This window comes from Cucurbita maxima, unplaced genomic scaffold (genome assembly GCF_002738345.1).
Source record: "Cucurbita maxima cultivar Rimu unplaced genomic scaffold, Cmax_1.0 Cma_Scf00011, whole genome shotgun sequence".
Taxonomy (NCBI): Eukaryota; Viridiplantae; Streptophyta; class Magnoliopsida; order Cucurbitales; family Cucurbitaceae; genus Cucurbita; species Cucurbita maxima.
The window spans coordinates 1896922-1915305 of NW_019272027.1; the positions used below are offsets into that span (position 1 = coordinate 1896922).

General features: G+C 37.3%; 2 protein-coding genes across 2 annotated transcripts; both read right to left on the bottom strand.

The window, feature by feature from the left end:
* Nucleotides 1-2771: 2771 nt before the first annotated feature.
* LOC111485943 (K(+) efflux antiporter 3, chloroplastic-like) lies at nt 2772-15261 on the bottom strand. The gene is made up of 21 exons (XM_023132918.1): nt 15173-15261; nt 12117-12242; nt 11906-12003; nt 10177-10566; nt 9975-10076; nt 9771-9851; nt 8647-8748; nt 8023-8100; nt 7587-7655; nt 7411-7461; nt 6586-6699; nt 6405-6506; nt 6173-6307; nt 5719-5900; nt 5506-5641; nt 5339-5410; nt 5166-5267; nt 4898-5059; nt 4605-4694; nt 4350-4511; nt 2772-3108 (listed from the first exon to the last, which is right to left on the bottom strand). The coding sequence occupies exons 2-21, from the start codon at nt 12121-12123 to the stop codon at nt 2902-2904; spliced, it is 2442 nt and encodes an 813-aa protein (XP_022988686.1). The 5' UTR covers nt 12124-12242; nt 15173-15261; the 3' UTR covers nt 2772-2901.
* LOC111486156 (peptide methionine sulfoxide reductase B5-like) lies at nt 13188-16876 on the bottom strand. The gene is made up of 3 exons (XM_023133183.1): nt 16516-16876; nt 15173-15329; nt 13188-13617 (listed from the first exon to the last, which is right to left on the bottom strand). The coding sequence occupies exons 1-3, from the start codon at nt 16827-16829 to the stop codon at nt 13468-13470; spliced, it is 621 nt and encodes a 206-aa protein (XP_022988951.1). The 5' UTR covers nt 16830-16876; the 3' UTR covers nt 13188-13467.
* Nucleotides 16877-18384: the final 1508 nt, after the last annotated feature.

The following is an 18384-nucleotide window of genomic DNA, read 5'->3' on the forward strand; positions in this document are numbered from 1 at the left end:
GTTATGTTTTACCTTGCATGAAATGTGAAGGTAAATTGTTGTAATGATGGTATTTAGACTTACTGATGTTGATACTGTAAATAGGTAGTTATAATTTTAGTAACATACTAAATGTTAGTGTATACGTGAAAATGATTTTGCTAAGGAATATTATATGCTTCAATTAGACGTGACGTCTCGAACATAGATAAATTACTTAGTGTTATGACCGTAGAGATTGAAAGGAATATACCAACGTATATTGACTGTGTAAGTAATTTCAAATGAAATGAAAATGATCCAGGAAGCTTGATAAATGACAATATCTCATAGTATGTGGCAGTGTCTTCGAAAGAAAATTTTATTAAAGTATTATACTTAATCATAAATGCCTTTAATGGAAGTTGAGCTTTGGAGTAGTGAGATATAGTAAACTTTCTAGCCTTCATACGAGTTGAATATTTTTTTTTTTAAAAAAAATACAACCGCAATTATGGAAGTTATGAGGTGATTTAAAAGTATCGAGCCACAACTTGGATGAAGCATTACGATTATGGTCAAAATTTTAGAGGTATATGGAGAGGGACTATCGTATGAGATTGTCAAGATACCTTAAATTTAAGAAAATATGATTTAAGATAGACTTGAGTTGGAGATACACGAGAATTACAGAAGTGAGACATTGTCTCTAAATCAATTAGGAGTGTTGTGTAATTTTTTTCGTTATGATACACGAATGCATTGCAAAAAGCTAACATAAACAAATTGTTATAGAAAAAGTATTAATGTGCAACAACGTCAACAATGTAAAAGGTATTACAATAGTTAAAATTTTATGGCATCTTTCTAGGCTGGTATAATACCAATTTTTAGAATTTTGTTAGTTGAGGTGTCCTTATGAATGTTTTATAGGACAATGTTAAAATTGAGTATCTTTGCAATTTTAGTATACACGTTGAACATTGATCTCAATGAAAGGTCTGAGTCACGAGCCTACTAAATGAGTTCTATTGCTCATGAACTCAGAAGAATAAATACTATGCGATGAGATGCGATGAGATAATTTATGAAATTTTGGTGGTCATTAGAATATGATAATAGGCTAAACCAAGGGTATATGTAAAAATAAAACGAAGAATTATTGAATTATTATTTTTTCCACAAAATTGTTGAAGAAACATTCCACCAATTCCTGTGATCGATTTTTAACACAAAGTCTTTTCTAATATGGCAACCAAGTGGAGGGATCGATGACAAAGAAATCTATTTCTTCACCAACTTCGAAGAAATCTTGTGTTATTAGAAAAATTGGCTCTAATGGTGACACTCGGAGTAGTGGAAACAAAGGTCGAATATTTTATTCGGTTAATAATGTTCTAATTGATAATATCAAACGGTTTCATTACGAGACTCCAAAAAACAAAGCTAATGACAATGATTGTTCTTCGATCACAATTAATTCTATTTTCATACAAAAAGTGTTCGGGTATGATTTCTACGTACTCTGCGTGATTCGAAGAAAGATGTTAAAAAACATAAAAAAAAAAAAAAATACAAAAATCATTTGCTTGAAAGTGCCCAACAACAACCACTATACAACAATACCTACAAACATATATGATCAAATTTTCGAACTACAAGAAATCATATTTTTATTTAAACATATATGATCAAATTTTCGAACTACCAGAAATCATATTTTTATTTTATCATACAAAAATATATATATCAAAATAATCATAATAATAATTCATAAATAAATAACTAAAAATGATTACTTAAAAATAAAAACAGAAAGATTTTCTCGTAAGGCTTTAAAATGGGTCTACCAAAGAAAGATTTTCATACCCTGTTTCGTTCTCTTTACCAACCAATATAGACAAACTTTTACGATTATTTTGTGAACTAAAATTTTTTATTTTCATGAATGACCCTTTTTTTTCTTTCTAAAAAGCACATTATCACTATGAAAACTAAAAAAAACTTTATCATTCTTAATCACTCACTTATTATTCACTCTAAAGAGAAAGAATTTGGATGAGAAAGTTTTGTGATTCTTAGGAAGATTGTGCTTGATTGTAGCAATCAATCTTTAGGTTAAAGTTGATTTCTCACTTTTTCTTTTGTTTAGAGATAAATAAGAGAAAAAGGAAAAGGAAAAGGAAATAAAGTAAACGTTCAACTTTATTAACATTATCCTTAAATGTAAATTTAAATTGTGTGATACCCGAGCAAACGAGAAGTACATAAATGAACCGAGACCATATCCATATTAGAGTTATTGGATTGTTACAATGGTATCATATCCGTACATCTACCAGTAACATGTGGTTTGGGGATAAGCGAAAACTAATGGGCATGTGACACTCGAGTAAAAGAGGGATACATGAATGAACTAAGACCATATCTAAATTATAACAATTGTGTCGTGACAAATTGCATACTTGATATTGTAATTAGACAGGAAGTTTTCCCTACCACGATCCCTACTACTCACAGAGCAAACCATATCTGAATTGGGTGAGATTCTCTACCTTCATATTTATTATAATATCTAAAACAAATAAACTTTTTTATATTGGTCACATAAATAGCATTGAACGATCGAAGATTTGCATGCCAACTTACCTACACACAAAGTTTCTTGAATGATCGTAATACTTTACCATTACGATGACACGTCTTTATAAACAATATTTATTAACGTGATTAAAGATTCGAATCCTCGGTTTGCCTCGATTTACATCTGTTTGCCTCGAAGAAGAATAATCGAAAAATGCGATGAATATATAAGATTTTGATATACCCTAACATATATTAATAGCATTGGAGATTGAATCAACTTTATTTAAATTATGAACACTAAAAAAATGTATGATAAAATCATGTGAAGTTCTTTACAACATTGCGATGAAGAATGTTTCAGTTTTCTAAGGCATCAGTGGCTGTGATGTAAGGGGTTGGAGGCTGTACCATATTATCAGGATCTGAACTGTTTTCCACTGTATCAAGTTCACAGTACAGGACTCCTTTTCCATCTAAATCTGCTTGCTTCCTTTCATCCATTTCTTTGCCGTTCAGCCTCGACAGTTCGTTCTCCGGGGTCATCATCGAGTCCTTTACACGTATCTAAACGATCAAACCAGTAACAATGGTGTCATTTTTTTTTTTGGGTGATTATAGACAATATTAGTCAAAATATAAAACATTTCTCTCAAACGTGACTCAAGGCTCGAGTATACGTTGATATTGTCTGTGAAGTGCGAATTTCATACGCCTAACTTATTTGCTAGGTTGGAACAAGTGTTGCACAATCGTTGCTGCAAGAATGCGATTGTGACACCTAGCACTAGAAACATTGAGAAGAAGGAATGAAAAGTGGGAGAGAGTTGACGAGTGCTAAGACTCTGTGGCTTCATGCTACGATGAAGGTTAAGACTCTGTGTGTCAGCGAAGACGCTGGGCCCCGAAGGGAGGTGGATTGTGAGATCCCACATCATTTGGAGAGGGGAATGAAACATTACTTATAAGGTTGTGGAAACTTCTCCCTAATAGATGTGTTTTAAAACCGTGAGGTTGACGGCGATACGTACATTCCTTAAAAGAGTGTGGAAACCTCTCCTTAGTAGACGTGTTTTAAAACTGTGAGGCTGATGGCAATACGTAAGGGGCCAAAACGAACAATATTTGTTAGCGGTGGGCTTGGGCTGTTATAAATGGTATCAGAGCCAGGCACCAGGCGGCGTGCCAGCGAGGACACTGGGCTCCGAAGGGAGGCGGATTATGAGATCCAACATTGGTTGGAGAGGGAAATGTAACATTTCTTATAAGGGTGTGGAAACCTCTCCCTAGTAGACGCGTTTTAAAACCGTGAAGTTGACGGCGATATGTACATTCCTTATAAGGGTGTGGAAACCTCTCCCTAGTAGACGTGTTTTAAAACTGTGAGGCTAATGGCGATACGTAACGGGCCCAAACGGACAATATTTGCCAGTGGTGGGCTTGAGCTGCTACAAATGGTATCAGAGCCAGACACCAGACGGTGTGCCAGCGAGAACGCTGGGCCTGGGGGGTGGATTGTGAGATCCTACATCGATTGGAGAGGGGAACGAAATATTCCTTACAAGGATGGGGAAATCTCTCCCTAGCAGACGGATTTTAAAACCGTGAGGCTAACAGCAATACATAACGGGCCAAAGCAGACAATATATACTAGCGGAGGGCTAAGACTACTACCTAGGATCTATACGTATGTAACTTGTATAAGAATCCATTGGCACCTACAACATGTCTCATTTTCCTTTCCTTTCTCTCCCTCCTACATCTAATCAACAAAAGTTCATACATTCATTTTGTTTAAATATACGAACCTGCAGTGGTTTCATAATCTCTAACTCTTGCTCGTTGGATTTGTCGAGTGCATCTTGTGCTCGTACTTCCATAGAGTTTCGAACCATCTGACTAAGGAACGACACTTGGTCGGACATGACACCGAGCCCTTTCAAAAGCTTTGACCCAAGTTGTAAACTAGTCTGCACAAACAAATTGAAGAATTAGGATTGTCTACAAGAATGCATCATATATCAATAACTATGCATCATTTCCTGATCACTCAAAACTGATACCTCAGCATCTTCGAGAATAGCATCCGTTGCACCGGCATTCTTTAAATCTAATAGATGCATCACGTCTTTAGCTCGGGCGTAAATCGGGATCTGTATCATGAACGTTTTGTTGTATTCAAATCGAACTGAATAGCTCGTGAATTAAACAACCATTGTTCGAGCACAATGAAAGAACACACTTAAAAAGATAAATATAACCTTGAAGGACTGCAGTTTCCTTTTGGTTTTCTCTATTCAAAACAGGATATGTGATGCTTTCAGCATAGTTTTTATTCAATGGAGAGAAAATTTACCGCAGGGAAGGCGAGACGGAGCTTTTGAACAGCCTCGATTGTTGCCTTCTTCTCCGTGATCATAACCATGACAGCTTTTGGAGAAGAGATTCCAGCAGATTGCAGAACTGCTGGTCGTGATCCGTCTCCGTAGAGAACGGGAAAACCAAGTTTTCTTGACCTCTAATCGTCGGAAAAAAATCATAGAAATGTAAGAATTCAGATAACCATGCAAAAACTATGCCATTCCAGATAAGGGGAGAACAAAAAACACGCACGCTGAACCGACCTTCACTACGGAAAGATCGATATCAAACGCTACATATGGCCATCCAGGAGAGCTGCCATCAGCTCCAGATACCAAAGGTGTAGATAAGAAATTTGCCAGGACCTACTTAGAAAAGACAAGATTCAAAAGGTTGAACTCCTGCTAAATATCTATAGATATATATGGATACAAACCTGACCCATTTGACCGAATCCAACGATGATAACAGGTTCGGTAGCGTCGAAATTCACCGTGTCTGCAGCTTTCTGTCAAAATCGCACATTTCAAAACAGATAAACTTATTCAGGTCCAGATCAATGTAATTCAAACACCGAGTATCGAAACGAAGCCTTAAACATACATCGTCTGTCTTGTACTTTTCACTGATGTATTCAGACGCCTTCCGTCCAGCTTCGTTAAGCAACGGGGTTAGAGCCATTGACAAGACAACAATAATGATGAGTAGCTTGTTTAACTCAAGTGGTAACACTCCAAGCCTGCTCCCATGAAAGAGTAAATGATAACCAAACATGAAACAAGGATTTATGAATGGAGAATAGAGACTAAGACTTGCCTGTTTGCCAGAGAAAACACTACAAATCCGAACTCGCCTCCTTGCGATAGAAGAAATCCTATTCGTACGCTTTCTTGAGTAGTGAGCCCGACACGGGGACCTATTGCTGTTATTATAAGAGTCTTGATGGCTATTAAACCCACCAAAAGGGCAAGGACATTCGGCCATTCTCGAAACAGAAGCTGCATAGAAATGAAATCGATTATTAAACGAGATGCCGTTTAAGCCAATAGGAGTGCACTCTTCCAGCAGTCATTAACTAAAAAAACTCGAAAAATCTTGATGTGTAACAGCCTTTGACGCCTTATAAAGAATTAACGTATTTCGACTTCCATATGTTACATTGTACCTGACTAGATTGCTTGTGGATAAACCTATATTCTTCTAGTGGAAATACATACAATTTTCAAACTTATAGATTAAACCAGCACACGGAAAACGGAAGATATTGCACCTGCGTATCAATGGAGGTCCCGGTCGTAACAAAGAATAACCCGAGGAGCAAGCCCCTAAATGGCCTAATATCAGCTTCAATCTGTGTCCGGAAATTAGTTTCTGCTAATATTGCTCCAGCCAAAAATGCTCCCAGCTGTATTATACGTTAATTCTAATTAAAATATTATACATATGAAAAATTCACACGTTAATTGTTCCCGAGCATGAAAAAGAAACGAAAAGAAACGAACCGTGTCACTAAAGCCCAGTTTCTGAGTGATTAGTGATGTGCCAGCAACTGTCAGCAGGCAAAGAGCCACAAAAGCCTCAGAGCTTCTTGCTTCTGCAACGACCTGAATTTTGAACACGCTTTATTAAGATCGTAAAACTAACTTGCGCAATCCATACTAATACTATAAGCAAGATGCGAACCTCGAAAACTCGCCTAAGAATCAACTTTCCTCCAAGGGACAGCAGACCGAGTCCACCTAAAGCCTTGAGACTTTCTTGTGCAAGCATTGGCCAGATACTTTCCGTGCCCAAATTCTACGAGTGAAGCAATACACAAGGTCAAACTATTTCACAAACTTGGTGCTAAGTTATATATGTCAAGATGATATGTGTATGCGTCGGTGTAACGGCCCAAGCCCACCGCTAGTAGATTGTCCTCTTTGGGATTTCCCTTTCGGGCTTCCCCTCAAAGCTTTAAAACGCGTCTGCTGGATAAAGGTTTCCACACCCTGATAAAGGGTGTTTCATTCTCCTCCCCAACTGATGTGGAATATCACAATTCACCCTCTTTGAAGGCCCAACGTCCTCGCTGACACTAGTTCCTTTCTCCAATCGATGTGGGACCCCCACCAAATCCACCCTCTTCAGGGCCCAATGTCTTTACTGGTACACCGCCACATGTCTACTCCCCTTTGGGGAACAGCCTCTTTGCTGGCACATCACCCGGTGTCTGACTCTGATACCATTTGTAATGGTCCAAGCCGACCGCTAGAAGATATTGTCATCTTTGGGCTTTTCCTTTCAGGCTTCCTCTCAGGGCTTTAAAACGCGTCTGCTAGGGAAAAGTTTCCACACCCTTATAAAGGATGTTTCGTTCACCTCCCCAACCGATGTGGGATATCACAGTCAGGGTCGAGAGTTAACCGTACAAAAGCGATCACAGGTAACATACTAGATGAGCAGCAGAAAGAATATATATTTCGCAGCATATCCCTCTAATTTGAGTGTTATAATCCCTTCAAATACCTGGCTCTCAAGAACAGGAAGTATGACCAAGAGAGGGACAACAGCAATATCCTGCATCAAACAGTATGCAATGCAGAAAAGTTACAAAGGACCAAAATACTTCGAAAGAAAGAATATAATATACTAAAATCGAAGCGGTACGAAACAAGTCCCAAGTATTTGTTGAGAGAAAAAACCTGAAGAAGAAGTATCCCTAGAGTTGCTGACCCAAATCTTGTTGCAAGCTCTCCTTTCTCTGCAAGAAGCTATTCATTATGATAGGTAAGGTTAACTATCCTAAATGCCTTACCATTAGTAATATTCTCACATTGTAAAATGCAATAAACTTCGACATTGTTCTTCAAATACCATTAGTAATATTTTCCGTGTCCTTAAGTCTTAGTAATGCGACAACGTCACAGTTTCGTCTCTTAAAATTATTCACAGGACTATTCTTCATGCGAAGATTGAGTACAGAAGGATTTAGGCTTGCAATCTTCAAGAGTTTTTACTTAATACTCCGTTTTTAGTAGCAACGACTTCAGGTCGTCAATGGATTGATATGCATTTTCATAGAATTGATATCAAGTTGTAAAAAAAAGGTTCTATTATGAGAGTACTTGACTAGACTACCTGTAAAACGAATGCTGAAGAAGATAGAGAGAGGGCAGCACCGATCACAATCGCTTCATCAACGCTTCTGATGTTAACCTACAATTCAACAAATCATATCTCAAGTAAGTGGAACATAGTCATCGTAGCATAAAAGGGAGGTTTTCTTGTCTGAAGTTCTTACAAACTCGATTAGCAAAATTACAAATGTTTAAACACATGGATATTTGATCTAATCGATTAGCGAAACTATATACACGTGTGGGGTCATGTGTAGGGAAATACTACACATCCATAGTAGTCTGAGACTGGAGGCCACTCCTAGAGAATAGAGATAGGTCCCAAGAGCATGATTGCATGTGTTTGCATTTGCATGGCCCCCTATAGTGAGGCCACTTACTGAGTATTTCGGTCGTGTGCCATCATTTTTCAAGTAAAGGCAAGGCACACATGTACAGAGAACAGCGACATCACGAGCAAAGATTGTGGCACATGCATAGGGTAGACTCATTTAAATTCCTAGTCTTAGGTTAGAATAGGTTGTTTTGCATTTCATCGTTTGAAACTATTTTTATGTCGTAGTTTGCTCTAATGTCCATCTATGAAATGCAGATTTAAGGAAATCAGTTGAAACAGAGTGCTTACCAAGTCAGATCTGGCGTGAAAAAGGAACTCCAAAATCCTCGTTCCAATAGCTCCATTAGGGGGAAGTTCAAACGCTGTGAAAGCAATAGTCGATAACATGACCTTCAAAAGCAAAGGAGGGAGTGTGTGAGTGAACAAGTTAAAAGAAATAAAACTACAAAGAGAAGATATGAACTAGATTATAGAAATAGGGACTCCTCATTGAGTCTCACTATGCTAGATACGGCATAGTACGTGGCTTACGACCACTTCGGTACTCTTCAATTACGAGCTAGTTTTTTAAGGCTGCGTTCTACTCCATGTTGCCAACTGGTTAAGGGCATACTATCCCATTTAGAGATGAGAGACCTAGTACAACCAGTACCCATGTGGGTTTGCCTGACATCTCCATATATGCGTTACAAGATCCCAAAACGCGAGGGAAAGCTCGAAAGGGAAAGCCCAAAAAGTACAATATCTGCTAGTGGTGGGCTTGGGCTGTTATAAATGGTATCAGAGCTAGTCACCAGACGGTGTGCCAGCGAGGACGCTGGGCCCTTAAGGAGGGTGAATTGTGAGATCCCACACTGGTTAGAGAGAGGAACGGAGCATTCCTTATAAGGGTGTGGAACTTCTCCCTAATAGATGCATTTTAAAACCTTGAGGGGAAGCCCGAAAGGGAAAGCCCAAAGAGTACAACATCTGCTAGCGGTGGGCTTGGGCTGTTACAAATGGTATCAGAGCCAGTCATTGAACGGTGTGTCAGTGAGGACGTTAGGCCCCTAAGGAGGGTGGATTGTGAGATCCCACATTGATTGGAGAGGGGAACAAAGCATTTCTTATAAGGGTGTGAAAACTTCTCCCTAACACGAAACCTTGAGGGAAGCCCGAAAGGAAAAACCCAAAGAGTACAATATCTGCTAGCAGCGGACTTGGACTATTACATGCGTCTTCTTGGAGTTTAACTTCACTTTGACTATATAATGTGACAACAAGTTTCAACCTACTTTTGTTAATCTATCTACACAAAAATATAAGTAGTAGAATGACACTTTGTAGTAGGTCGAATCAAGGGAAAACTTAACCGATTCAATTCACGATATATTCTAGTCAAGCATCATACTTTTTTCTTTCTAGGATTATACCTGTGTCAAACCCATGCCGAACGCAAACCTTGCAAGAGCTTTTAGACGCGCAAATGAAAGCTCCAAACCCATCTCAAATAGCTAAAAAGGAATAATGTTAGTACAATGTATACTTATACACACTCACGTGCTCACGAACACGCCCAAATACGACACCTAATGACAACAACATTTCTTCCACATTCAAGAGTTGATGTGGCTTACCAGGAAAAGTATTCCCCATTCGGACAAAACTTTAACATCTGTAAGATTTCTAATCACACCAAATTGATTAAGTACAATCCCAGCAAAGAAGAAACCGAGAATCTGAAAACAATGAACATATGGTCAAATTTTGAATCAAACTAAAGATAAGAACAAAATAAGAACAATAAGTGGAGAAGAAGAAAGGGGATATCATTCTTACAGGGCTAGCTTTAATCCTCCTAAATAATGGAACAACTATGACGGTCACAGCTAGGAATGTCAGTGTGTCCAATCCTAAATCGTTGATGACATCCACAGCAGCTGCAACATCAATAGCTGCATGCATTCTTGATCTTTGCCTTGGTTTATGCCTATGATTAGACCAATTGTATCCATTTCGTCCAACTAATTTGATGTTTAACGTAGTAGCATTGTTGTGGGATTGTATAGGGACAAAGGAATAATCATTCCTCCAGCAATTTATAATGCTTTGTGAAATGGCCACTTTCTTCGACCGTGAATAATGTAAGTTGAAGGAAGATCCACAATGTTGATGAACAGTATGAGAGTAGGCTCTTAAAGAATTCTTCTGTTTAACTACACTGTAAATCTGCATGGTAAGAAACAAGTGAAACAATTGAGAAACTTGGGTATGGTATGCAATTTTCAAGTAAAGTACATGGATATTGTCCTCTTTAGACTTTCTTTCAAGAGCTTGGGCTGTTACAAATGGTATTAGAGCCAGAAACCGGGTGGTGTGCCAGCGAGTTCGTTGGGCCCATAAGAGAGTGGATCGTGAGATCCCGCATTGGTTGGAGATGGGAAGGAAGCATTGATTGTAAGGGTGTGGAAACCTCTCCTTAACAAACGCGTTTTAAAAACCTTGAGGGGAAGCCCGAAAAGGAAAACCTAAAGAGGACAATATCTGCTAGTGGTGGGCTTGGGCTGTTACAAATGGTATCAGAGCCAGACACCAAGCAGTGTGCCAATGAGGACACTGGCCTCCTAAGGGGGTGGATTGTGAGATCCCACATTGGTTGGATAGGATAACGAAACATTCCTTATAAGGGAGTGAAAACTATCAAAGCCAGACACCGAACGGTGTGCCAACGAGGACACTAGGCCCCCAAGGGGGTGGATTGTGAGATCCCACATCGGTTGGATAGGAGAACGAAACATTCCTTATAAGGGCGTGAAAACTTCTCCCTAGCAGACGCGTTCTAAAAACCTTGAGGGGAAGTCCAAAAGGGAAGGTCCAAAGATGATAATATCTACTAGCGGTGGGCTTGGGCCGTTACAATATATGATCAATAATAAACCTATTGAGAAATGGCCATGGAAAATTGATCAGGCATCACATTTTCCCAACCCCATCACCATTCATTGCAAGCTTCAATCTAATGAGTTTGTGATCTATTTTAAGAGAATCAACGTTTAGAAGAATAACTAACCAGAAAAAAGAAAAGAAAAGTAAGACTCACAAGCAGATAACTAGGATCATACTGAATCCAAGAACACTCTTCGGAGTGTAACAACTTAAGTCCACCACCGCTAGCAGATATTGTCTTCTTCAGGCTTTCCCATTCAGGCTTCCCCTCAAAGTTTTAAATCGCGTCTACTAAGGAGAGGTTTCCACATTGTAACAGCTCAAGCTCACCACTAGCAAATATTGTCCTCTTTGGGCTTTCCCTCTCGGGTTTCCCCTCAAAGTTTTAAAACGCATCTACTAGAGAGAGGTTTCCCCATTGTAACAGCTTAGCTCAAGCTCACCACTAGCAGATATTGTCCTCTTCGGACTTTCCTTTCGGGCTTCCCCTCAAGATTTTAAAGCGCACCTGCAAATGAGAGGTTTCCACACTTTCGTTCTCCTCCCGAACGATCTCACAAAGAGTTTGAAACTTCATAGCTAGAAAACATGAAATTACAAAAGCAAACAATCAAGAAGCTACCTGAGACTGCGAGGTCTGGCAGCAACTAACCGGTTCCAACATAGTGTCCAAGCTCATGAATCCAATACACCCAATTTGAATACAGTGAGAACCATTTGCTAGTTTAAAAACAAACCCAGAACTTCAAAACCCAAATAAATTAGAGAATTGGAACACAAACATCTAGTCAATGGAACCCAAATAATAAATTAGGAAATTGGAAGAAGCGTACACCCCATCCCAGAAAGGCTGGCAATGCTTTACGTGTCCATTCTTGCGGCCATGGCAATTGGTGCAATCGGACATGGAAGCCGAAACTTATTCGAAAGAGGACAACGGCAATAGAGCGACGAAAAATCTGAGCCACCAAACCAATCGCTGTGTCAACAGTTTGTGGCTCAGAATCAAGGTCGGGAAATTAAATAATTTTGTGTGGATGAATTTTATATATACACGTCATTTTACACGTGCAATTACACGTATTATTTTATTTATATTACTTGTAGTTGTAGATAAATTGAAGTGATTATTTTAAAAGTATTGAAATTTAAAAATTAATCCGAAAAAATATAGTTTTGGAAAAAAAAAAATTAATGTGGGAAGAAACAAACTATAAATTTAGTATAGTAACAGAAACATCGACGATATCATATTAAAAAATAAATAAAATTTTAGTGTTCGTGATTACATGAATTCTGATGAGTTATTGAGGATTATGTAATTAATTCTGGTGAGTTGTTAAGGATTATGTGAATTCTTCTAGTGTTCGTGATTACATGAATTCTAATGAGTTGTTGAGTATTATGTGAATTAATTCTGGTGAATTTCCGAGGATTATGTGAATTTCAATGAGGATTATGTGAATTTCAGTGAGTCATTGAAATCTACATGTATCTTAGCTTCTACTACTCAATTGTAGAATTATCTTTCATCAACTTAAAAAGTTCAAATCTTTGTAACAACTTAATTACCGAATTAACTAGCCTCGAAAATAGATGACCCTAAAACATGCTACCTATACCCAATCATCATGGCCCACATGTTCTTAAGTTTAAAACATTATTTAAAAAAATTAATTACTTGTTTGAGTCTAAAAGATTCAATTTGAGAAAAGGGTTGACTTTGTGGTAAACTGAGCTAGCATCTTCTATGAATCAATAAATAAATAAATATATATATAGAACTCTTTTTAAATAAAAAAAAAACAAACACTTAAAAAGTCAATCCAAACGGATCTATAAAACTTGTCGTCGCAAAACATGAAGCGTGTTAGCTTTACGAACCTGAGAGGAGGAAACAAAGCTGACAAATTCAACAAGATCATAACACTTTTAATATGCAGGTTGCTCTACAAAGAATAGAGACAAAGAAATTTACATACATAGAATGGAAAAAGAAGAAAAATCTCTTTTCCTTCCCTTTCAGTCGCCCTTCGAAATAGTGACATCTAACCGAACGGCCTTACTTGAACATGATTTGTTCGATATAGGATGTACAACTGCATTCTTGAGTTGTAAAGTAGTAATAACTTACTAAGGTTATAAATATAATCACAGGATTCAGAGAACAGAAACAAAGAGAAATCATGGAGAGGGCGAAAATTTGAGTGAAATACTATTGACACAATGGCGCTCATTTGTGGGTGTTCGAAAGCCTTCTCCTCTAAAGACATGACCCAGATGACCACCACAAGCGGCACATGTGATTTCAGTCCTCATCCCATCAGGGTCAGGCTGTTTATTACACAACAAGCTCACTATTTCAACTCTTCAATGTTTGCTTAACCAAAAACTTTGAGAGAGAAAAAATGCAACACTAGTGACGTCTTCGTCTCAAGGAGAAACAATTTTGGAGTTTGTTTTGTTTACATTTGATTGGTTGTGTTGCTTGGGGGAGAGATTCTTTTAACGGTTCCAGCACATTTTCGGGGCCGTTAAGGCGCTAATCAGCAAGTTCCGATGCGTCTTAGTGCACTTTGGTCTCGAATTAGGTACTTTGGAATGGTTTCTAACCTTTGGAAGTGTCTTGTTTGTAGTTCAAACCGTGAAAAAACCAAAAAAAGCTTTGTCCTCCCGTTCTATCTATCCAAGAGATGGAAGTGCAGAGGCGTTTGATGTCCCCTCCAGTCAAGAATGGAGGCCTCACAATCACTTGCCAATATGCTTTTCTCTCATGTCTTTCTTTGTTCAATGTTCGATATTCTGGTGTCCTAGGCGTAGAAGAACCACACCCATTCATCCCAAATTTGGTGGTTAAACTCTACTGCAGTGACGATACTACCAACCGCAAGCATTCCTTTTTGTTTGGTGCAGTTCAGTAAGTTTCAGTGCATTTAGATCTGTTTCAAATTCCTTTTAGGTGTTGTAAATTGTGTTTCTAACAATTGGGGCCCTTAATGTAGCTTGAGCCAATTCAAACACATTACAGCAATTACCCAAGCCTTTTGGCAAATTTTAGTGAGTACTGGTTCGGTTAAACTCCTTTCGGATTTGATGAGCTGTTCAAGGTGTGTTTATAAACATTGAGACTCCTGTTTGGATGCATGAGATGTTCAAAGTGTGTTTATTTTTTTACCTGATGTTGGGCATGAGATGTTATTAACTTTTGATAACCATGTTTGGATGCAAGTGAACAACATGACGTTTCTTTTGTTTGATGTTTGGTGACTCACCAAGTACGAGCTACTTGCGACCAACCACCAGTTTTGCAAGTAACTAAAGATCTTAGGAATTTGGTGGGGAAGAGGCATGACGAAGCAAGACCAAGCTAGTCGTTATTTCCTTTAGTTAATGTACTTTAGCTTGATGGTCTATGTTTTAGTAGTAGAGTCTAGTGTTGAGAACTTGCTGAGAATGATCTATTCCTTTTGTTATGCATTTGTGGTGTTAGAAGTTGTTAAAAAGTTTAGTTTGTTCTCTTTTCTGGATTAAGGAGTGAAGTCCTAGTTTGAATTATATGACTTTGGTCTTGCATTTAGAGTGATTTATCATGTAGTACTTGATGTGAGGCCGACTCGTTCATGTATTTGGTAGTATGGGTATGTTGAACTGATTCGAAGTGGTGCGAAAAGTTGTTGCTTGGTCGTTCTGGTTATAGAAAGTATGTTAATCTTGTCTATCAGGTGGTACCAAAACTGGGTAGTTATTATAGTTATGTCATTATGTTGCCCAAATATTTGGGGCATTAGAACACATGACATATCACACAACACCATCTGTTAGAGGATCAGAATATGATGAGCTACTAAAACATCCTACATGCAAAGAATGATGGAGGTAGAAGACTCACGGTGCGTTTAATGGCTCCAGGAATACCGTCGAAGAAAGCTGGCCAGCCACAACCGGAAAAGAATTTTGTGTTCGACATATAAAGAGGCGCATCACATCCTGCACAGTGATAAACTCCCTCGCCATAGAATTTGTCATATTTGCCAGTTCCAGGATACCTGTAATGCCCCAATGTTAGATATGTGAAAGGAACCTGATCGTGCAATAGAGATTCACAGAAGATAACACTGAAATTATATTACAATTGCCAAACATTGTGATTGGCCTAGACTCTCACAAAATAACTCTTCTAAATTTATCCTCAACTTTGCCCCTCATCCACTCAATTTAAATTCAACCCTTTATCAACACCTTTAACTAATATTATTGATAAACATGTCCTCTTAATATGCTAATAATACCACTAATATTCTTAGAGTCTGAGGTTCATTGTAACAGCTCTAACCCACCACCGACAGATTTTGTCCTTTTTTTTATTTTTCCTTTCGGGCTTCTCCCCAAAATTTTAAAAAACGTATGCTAGGAAGAGGTTTCCACACCCTTATAAGGAATGTTTCGTTCCCTTCTCCAACTGATGTGGGATCTCACAATTCATCCCCCTTCGAGGCCCAACGTCCTCGTTGGCACACTGCCCAATGTCTAGCTCTGATACCATTAGTAACAGCCCAAATCCACCGCTAGTAGATATTGTCCTCTTTGGACTTTCCCTTTCGGACTTTCCCTCAAGATTTTAAAACACATCTACTATGAAAAGGATTCCACACCCTCATAAGGAATGTTTTGTTCCTCTCTCTAATCGGATCTCACATTCATCAATGCTGGTATACAAGCTAAGAAGGCCTCAAACACATGAGATTACAGAAAGCAGCTTCAATGGGTAAGGAGTTGTGAAGTAATTCAGTTACAAGAGGGTTTAGTGAGGGAATTGCAATGAGAGGTTAAAATGATAATCATATCAGAGAGAATTTTTTAAGATTTCTTCCATTTCTTTCTTTCCAGATATCCTATCAACATGCTATGATAAAGAAACTTCGACTCGAAACGCACTTCCGTAAAAGATAATCCCAAACTCACTCTCAGTTTCCAGAGCATTTGTTGCTAATTTGAAGGAGAATGACATAGAAAGTAAGATAATTCAAGACTATGATTCGAAATGGACTGGATAAATAAGAAGACAAACAATACAAGAAAAGATCATATAAATGTAATCAAAACAGAGGAAGTGAATGTCTTCAAAAATCCATACAAGCTCAACTTCCAATCAACAACCAAACTCAGAATTGAAGAATCAACTTAACCTAAAAACAAAAAGCCACTCTAGAAATGGCGAGGACGAGTACTTACTCCGTCCCTTTCTGCCGGAGAATTCGAAACTGCTCCGGCGAGAGAATGGCTCGCCACTCATCCTCCGATTTCTGGACGGAATTATGCGAAGACATAGCTAAAACACGGCCCGCACGGAAACTGCGAGGTCTCGGACCAAAAACTCCACCAAAATAAGTTGCATAAATGGCAAAAGAACTAGGATTCGCCGAAGAAGAAGATGATTCAAAATGAACTTTGAAGAGCGATGAATGGTGTGAAGAGTGGAGAGAGGCGAAGGGTGTGGGTTTGCAGAGTAAAGCTCGGGAGGAAATTGGGAGAATGGAAAATCCCATGAGAGAGAGGTGAAGATTATTTGCAGATAGAGAAGACGATTGTATGTAATTTGATTATATGTGGATCATGGAATGTGAAGAATGGAAGTTTTTTTTTTTTTTTTTTTTTTTCTAAATTAATAAAAATAAATCTAAATGGTATTTTGTTAAAAAAAAATATTCAAAAATACATTTTAAAAATTTTAAAATACTCTTAATACCATATTTTAAAAAATACGTATTTATTAGTTTTTTTTTTTTTTTACTTTTTTAAAAAATATATTTTATTTTACAAAACTTAAAGAAATACTTCTAAAAATTATGAATTTTATTTTAAAGTTTTACTAGATATCTCAATATATAGTTAATTAATTCAAAATTTTATTCAAATTTTAAATATATTTTTTCATTTAATTTATTTAATTATGTTAATTATTTAAATGTTGTTAGATATAATTACAATAAATATATATTTTTATAGTAAATATTAAATATTAATTTGGTATAATATATTAAATATGAATTGAAAGACTTTAGATTAAATATATTATTTTAATTTATATTTAATATATTTAAGATACTAAATATTAATGTGAAGAATTCAAAAAAAAAAAAAAAACTAAATAATGAACTTTATTATCATATATATCTAATGATATAAATTTAATTGATTACATTTTTTAGTGAATCAATTTTCATTCATTTGCTCGTGATTTAGAGAGTTATAATTTGTAAGACAGTTTGTATCATTGATATAATCCTTACAAGCAAATCTATCACAATTTGTATTTAAAGTTCTAATTCTGCTCGAACTCAAAGTTAGGCCAAGAGCATGAAATGATAGGTCCCAAAAATGATTGCATTTCATGACAATAGCCTGGGGTTACTTGCTAAGTAGTTTTTAAAATACTCAAGTAACGGGTTACTCTTATTTTTAAATAAAGGTAAGATAACAAATGACGATATCACGGTGATGATCATGAGACTGAATTAAGGTAAATGTATTCATATTGTTTTTCTTCTATAGCCCTTGGGTTAGATTTATTGGATGACGAAAGTCCCACATTGGTTAATTTAGGGAATGATCATGAATTTATAATCAATGAATACTCTCTCCACTAGGAGATGAGGTCTTTTGGGGAAGGCCAAAGCAAAGTTATGAGACATGAGAGCCCTAAACTTGGAGAGAGAGTCATGTTCGTTCTAGATGAGTTATTTGTTGACTAAGACTCCAAAGGAGTCGGACCTCGAGTAAGGGGAGGTGTTGGATGATCAAAGTCCCACATGACTAATAATCACCATTTTTTAGATTATTTTTGAAGTAAAATATTAACGAAATTTGAAATTTTTAAGTGAATTATTGTTTCTAGACATAATATATTACCTTATGAATGCGTATACGTATATATATATATATATATATATATAAGCCGCTAAAGGAGGCCAACTCCAACCCACCACCTGTCGGAAACGAAAGCGAAAGCAAAACAGAGATAGACCGTTCCGTCGCTCTCTCTGCTTCCATTCCGATCAACAAATCTCCGTAGAAATGAGAAAAACCTCTCCACTCTGACTG

Bases quoted from the DNA above. Each gene is read 5' to 3' on its own strand.
- LOC111485943 (XM_023132918.1), bottom strand. The intron at 5,642-5,718 runs GCAAGTCTTAGT...TCATGGGAGCAG, and splicing joins GTGTTTTCTCTGGCAAACAG to GCTTGGAGTGTTACCACTTG. The intron at 4,512-4,604 runs GTATCAGTTTTG...TTGTTTGTGCAG, and splicing joins CTATTCTCGAAGATGCTGAG to ACTAGTTTACAACTTGGGTC.
- LOC111486156 (XM_023133183.1), bottom strand. From the start codon at position 16,829: ATGGGATTTTCCATTCTCCCAATTTCCTCCCGAGCTTTACTCTGCAAA. The intron at 15,330-16,515 runs GTAAGTACTCGT...GGGGCATTACAG, and splicing joins CTCCGGCAGAAAGGGACGGA to GTATCCTGGAACTGGCAAAT. The intron at 13,618-15,172 runs GTGAGTCTTCTA...TGTAATAAACAG, and splicing joins CTGGAGCCATTAAACGCACC to CCTGACCCTGATGGGATGAG.